We start from the raw sequence: 5,578 nt of genomic DNA, 5'->3' as shown, positions 1-5,578 counted from the left end.
TTGCCATGGCGAAAATCCACGAATTACGGTTTGAACTGCTTGACCATCCACCTTACTCACCAGATCTAGCCCCAAGCGACTTCTTTTTGTTCCCTCATCTAAAAATTGCGCTCGGAGGACAGAGATTTTCGTCAAATGAAGAGGCAATCACCTTCGTGAACAATTATTTTGCAGAGAAAAACGCCGAGTACTATTTCGACGGGTTACAGAGATGGGAGCATCGCTGGGAGAAGTGTGTAGATTTACAAGGAGACTATATTGAAAAATAAAAAAACAATTTCCAGAAAAAATGACTTGTATCTTTGTTAGGTCGGAAACTTTTCAGACCACCCTCGTACATTATAATACATTGTCCTTTCAACGAGCTGGGATCACATGCATGTAATGGTCCATCTTTATTTATATAACATCTTTGTATGTGGTTCGCATTAACATACGTCGATTTTAGGTACGGCTCATTAGTAACCAATATTTGTCGCAGAAAAATTATGACCTTTTTGCCAACACTACCATCTTCGCGGTTAAAGTGAAAGCAGCAAATGTTAGTAATTGAGCCTTTCATACCGTCGCGAGTAACAATTATTGAGTCGTTAATTTTCCGGGGCCGGTTATATAACGCACTTGTAAATCGAATACCGTTTACAATAATTTTTTTGAACGATAAGCAATTACCCTGCATCAATGGAGACAAGCAAGCTGCTTCAGTAGGTAAAAGAGCATGTTCTTTTCCTGAACCTATCAAAGTACATTCACCGACTTTTGAAACAAATTTCAATTTTTGTTTTACATTTATTTCATCACAATATTGATTGTACCGTTCACCAGTTGTAATATTATTCTCAAATAATGATAATGAGTTATAGAAAAAATACCGCCATGCAATTTGAACCGCTATGCGGTGCGGACTGGTTTTCATTTGCAAAATTAAACGGTTCTCATTTTCAAAACTAAACGTATTGTGCGTCCACAACGGTCCCCAATTCATAATACTTGAAGGTATATGTAGAAGTAAATGAACGTTGTATCTCATGGCATGCTCTCCAAAGAAACTCTGCATTTGTATGACATATCTTAACAATAGTTCGTTAACTTTATTCACCATATTATAACTTATCGATGTTTGTAAGCAAATATGTATCGCAGTAACGAGTAATGCCAAGTGCGATAAATATTTTTTCGGTAACACACCCTTTAAACATATTAAACAATACCATATAAGCCAAGATCGCCATTCCGAAGCTTTCCACAGACGACGTTCATTGATACTTCTTGGCGATCGAGTAATACTTGAAGGAAGAACAATAGCATTCAAGCGCTGATTTATAATTCTTATGTTATTTGGTGATCCAGCATAATATGGTTCGCCTATAGAGGTAAGCAGAATCTCTGTATGAAATTTAGTTACACCTAATAATATCGAATGCATGTAATCCGGTACCATGCCTTTGACCATGTCAAAGTGTTGCAAATTCATAAGAACAGAAGGACCTTTAACACCTTTCGTATTATCATTAGGTATCGGATTATCTGTCAAATATTTCATCATGCTTTCTCGAATAGTTTCATCAGTCCTATCCGGAGGTACCTCAACCGATATAGGATATTTTGTGTAACCATTGACACTTTTTGTCGGGTGTTCGCAAAATGTGCAGCCATATGAACCATTAAATTTTTTCATGCAAAGAAGAGTGCATCGGGCAGCGGAATCGACACAACAACATATCGGTAAAACTTTCGTTATTATTTCCCGGTTGTTATAGTGCCATTTAATTCCCTCGGTTGCAAGCACATTCGCCTCGGTGATAAACGGATTCAAAAATAAATTCATATTAGGCTGATTTTTATGTACCCATAATCCAGCTAAAAGTATATGCTTACTTCGCAATTCCGGTGTCAATTCGTGGATCATTACATAAATAGGCCAAACGGACATTTTACTAGATTTACTGGGCTGACATCCATCAGTATTGAAAGTGTAGGATAAATTCCAATTATCATGTAACGGTTGTCCCGGACGTTCAAGACTCGAATATACTGCCCCATCATATATATCCGACATTACATCAACCTCTCTTGTTCGTTGGAATCGATATTGAATATTTTGTTGAATAGTTGGATCATTCAATAAATTTCGGATTTGAGCAGTTAAATTTAAAGTTACAAAATATGAACCTGACTGCTCATGGAATGTCGCACAACAATTATTGCACGTAAATAATTCATTTGTTTTTAAGTTGATTCGAATGCCAAGGTACGTTTCACAATTCGTACAGAATATATGATATTTATACGAAATGTCTTGTACCGAAAAGTTTTTAAATAATGTATACTTAGATGCTGGTAATATGTCGTCGTCATACAGCTTATTTAACATTTTTAGAATATCAAGTACAGCTACCCAAGTAAGTGAATGACGCTTCGCAAGATGTAGCGCCATTAATACTGCCTCTCCTTTTGTTGTACATGTACAATTGCACAGTTTTTCATTCAAGTAGTTTTTGGATCGTCCATCTTGACCCAAAATGTCCCCCTGCATAGAAAATCAGATATGTAATAATTTGTTTAATGTTTAAATAAAATGGTATATAATATAATGAATGATTTAAAATGAGGAGAACTTTGAAAATGCAAAAAATTGTTCAGAATCGTCCAAATTCCATTTATATAATACTGAAAATTACTTTCATACATATTTGAAATTAATAATGGCAAACTTTCAATTACATTATTTGGTATATCGTTATTAGCATCAATAACGGTCATTGTGTCTTCCTCATCAAATAATTCCTCATCTAATAGTCCATCCTGGATATTACCATTTGATTCGTCCAAATTAAGTGAAGCCTACACCAATAAATACATTAACAATGTTATGCAAGAATGAATTTGAAACTTGATGCTGATGATTGGTTGTCACAATAAATTGTCAATTTTTATAATTTCAATTTTACTTATTTAAGTAAAGAGGATAAATGTGGTTATCGCTATAGTTGTTGTCAAAATTTATTGACAACATTGACAGTATAATATTATACTGTCAATTTTGTCTATACATTTTACATGTTACATGAAAGCTTTTCTATATATCAATACTTACATCGTTTGATACATCGTTATTGGCAACTCCTGTTGTATCATCATTAATACATAATTGTTCATCGCATAATCTGTCGTCATCTTCAATATCATAATATGCCAAGTCATTCAAACAAGGTATCTGTGTATACAAAAGTAATGCTGAAGATGATAGTACAATAAGTGCAAAATATATAAAGACAAATTTACGTTATATAGTTTGTATCACACTTATGAACTAAAAGTAGCTTTCGATTATCTTAATTTTTCCACAAATTATAAGTTTTCACATATATATATGCTAACCTCATAATTTATTTCACTCCTGCTCTGTTCTTGACGTTTCCTTTTCCGGTATGCTGTTGTCCGTGGAATCTCTTGAGTGGAGCCTGGATATAAATATTGATGGTACATTATTCTGTCTTTTAAAAACCATCAATATATTTATTTAATAATTTGATTATAAGATAAGAATTCACAGCCGCTACAAATTATGCACATAACCTCTATACGACAGTAGATGATTGTCGCATAAATAATTGCCGCAACGAAACTAATGCGGTTCTCGGAAATAACTGTCACCGTCCCAGAGAAAGTATTATGGCGTTTTGCATAGATGAATTATTTATCACGAAACTGTTCACGTAAAAATTGTATAAACTATGAAACACAAATATCTCTCTCTCTCTTTCTCTCTCTCTCTCTCTCTCTCTCTTTATTTAACTTGGATATGCAGACTCTAAATGGATTGTCCTTTCGTCCAAGGTACCGAGCTACGTTTTGCACAAAATTAGGCCCGAAAGTGTTCGAACACGTCTGTGCGTGTCACGGCGGAAACTAGCACAAATATCGTTCTACGAAATCTCGAGACAAAGTAAAATCAGACGGTGCGCAATAGAAATGCGGAATACAGAGTGTGTTATAGAATCAACCAATCAGCGGTATTCGGAAAAGAGCAGAATAGTGCTCATTGGTTGGTTCCATTCCGCACATGTATAAGGGTGAAGTCCCATGGCACGTATTTTCGCGTAACGCGTAACCGCGTAACCAATCACATCTTTCTATTCTTTTAGAAGTTCCAACAGAAATACTAAACGTCGAAATCTATTGGTTACGCGCTTACGCGATACGCGGAAAATACATGCCATGGGACTCCAGCCTAACGCACCATCTGATTCACTCTGAGTGCGTTCGGGAAGCACGCTACCAACGCTACCATGTTCTTCTATCTTTGTCGCTCCTTAGATATACAACAAAGATAGAATAACACAGTAGCGCTGAATAGCGCTAATAGCGAGCTCCCCAAACGCACCCCCAGAGACAATGGACAAAAGCTAGTGAACAGAAAAGACGCAAGACAAGATACTCTCCTCACTTTCCTCTTTGCCGCAATAGGAGAAAGTGACAGTGAACAAAAGATGTCAACAAGACGTGCAGCGGGATCAAAGCAAGACAATGACTACTTGCGAGTCGAAAGTAAAACGTGGGCACACGTATTTCTTATTACAACCAAAAAGCACCTTCAAGTTAAAACGACAGACATTTTAAAGTTTCAATGTAACCGATTTGATGATAGTGAGGAAGCTAAAAGAAAAGTGTTTTATATATATCATAATGGGCAAAAACTACCGTGCCAGGTATCAAAACTTGCAGGTGTGTATAAAAGTAGTATAATATATTATTTCATAAGCACAGCCTCGAATAAGTGTGGTTAGTCGTCTCTGTACATCTTAGGATGAACAACTAGACTTGCAGCGAGAAGCTTGTACGCCTCGACTTTTACCTTTATTTATGTAGCCTTTATATAGCCTTCAGGAATAAGTACTCGAATCTTAATGAATTCAGTAAAACTCAATTATGATTGCGTACCCTAATATATAATAATTAATTATTGTGTAGATTCAAAAGAAGATTTATTATCAGGAAAAAGAGTGCGAATACCAAAACTGCAGTATTCTGAAACCGGTAATGTCAATGAGTCCAGTGACGAAGAAAATAAAGAACCGAATATCAAGAAAAATAGAGAAGTAAGTAAAATGTGTAACTGAAAAAAAATTGAGTTGCAACAATTTATCTGCAATGAAATTTTGTACTTTATAAGAAATAGTAAAAATTTTATATCGAACAATGGGTCTGTTTTGTATAGCTGAAGTAGTGTATACTTTGGAAACTTACAAAGAGACGGATATACAGATAAAATTTGTGGTCTGTTCTTTGTAGCTGCATTGTAGAACTGGTGCCATAAGTTTGAGTGAAACCTATATTTGTTTTACTTTAACTTATTGCACCACTTCAACAGTGCAGCTACAAAGAATAGACCATTGTTGAATGAAAAATGAGAGAGAATTAGTGCAGCCAGTTCAGCAATACAACACAGACCCATATGTTCAAGATTGCACTTTACAATTATATATTAGTAGGGATGTGTATCACACACACACACACACACACACACACACACACACACACACATACACACACACACACACACACACACACACAC

At 35.5% G+C, this 5,578-nt stretch overlaps 1 protein-coding gene across 3 annotated transcripts in view; it reads right to left on the bottom strand.

Moving 5' to 3' along the window:
• Nucleotides 1-225: 225 nt before the first annotated feature.
• Nucleotides 226-5,578, bottom strand: part of LOC116853675 — a 10,020-nt gene continuing 4,667 nt past the window's right edge. The window contains exons 1-5 of one of the 3 annotated variants that reach the window (XM_032834836.1): nt 3,580-4,057; nt 3,382-3,464; nt 3,098-3,217; nt 2,725-2,844; nt 226-2,530 (exon numbers count right to left, since the gene is read on the bottom strand). In XM_032834836.1, the coding sequence (XP_032690727.1) occupies nt 254-2,530; nt 2,725-2,763 (2,316 nt within the window). In that variant the 5' untranslated portion in view covers nt 2,764-2,844; nt 3,098-3,217; nt 3,382-3,464; nt 3,580-4,057 and the 3' untranslated portion in view covers nt 226-253. Of the gene's footprint in view, nt 2,531-2,724; nt 2,845-3,097; nt 3,218-3,381; nt 4,058-5,578 lie in introns of those variants that run through there. The other 2 variants (XM_032834838.1, XM_032834835.1) reach the window with 2 other exon arrangements.

This window comes from Odontomachus brunneus, unplaced genomic scaffold (genome assembly GCF_010583005.1).
Source record: "Odontomachus brunneus isolate Ranch 3 - 2012 unplaced genomic scaffold, Obru_v1 Obru_scaffold_432, whole genome shotgun sequence".
Taxonomy (NCBI): Eukaryota; Metazoa; Arthropoda; class Insecta; order Hymenoptera; family Formicidae; genus Odontomachus; species Odontomachus brunneus.
This window is presented reverse-complemented; position numbering and strand designations above follow the sequence as displayed.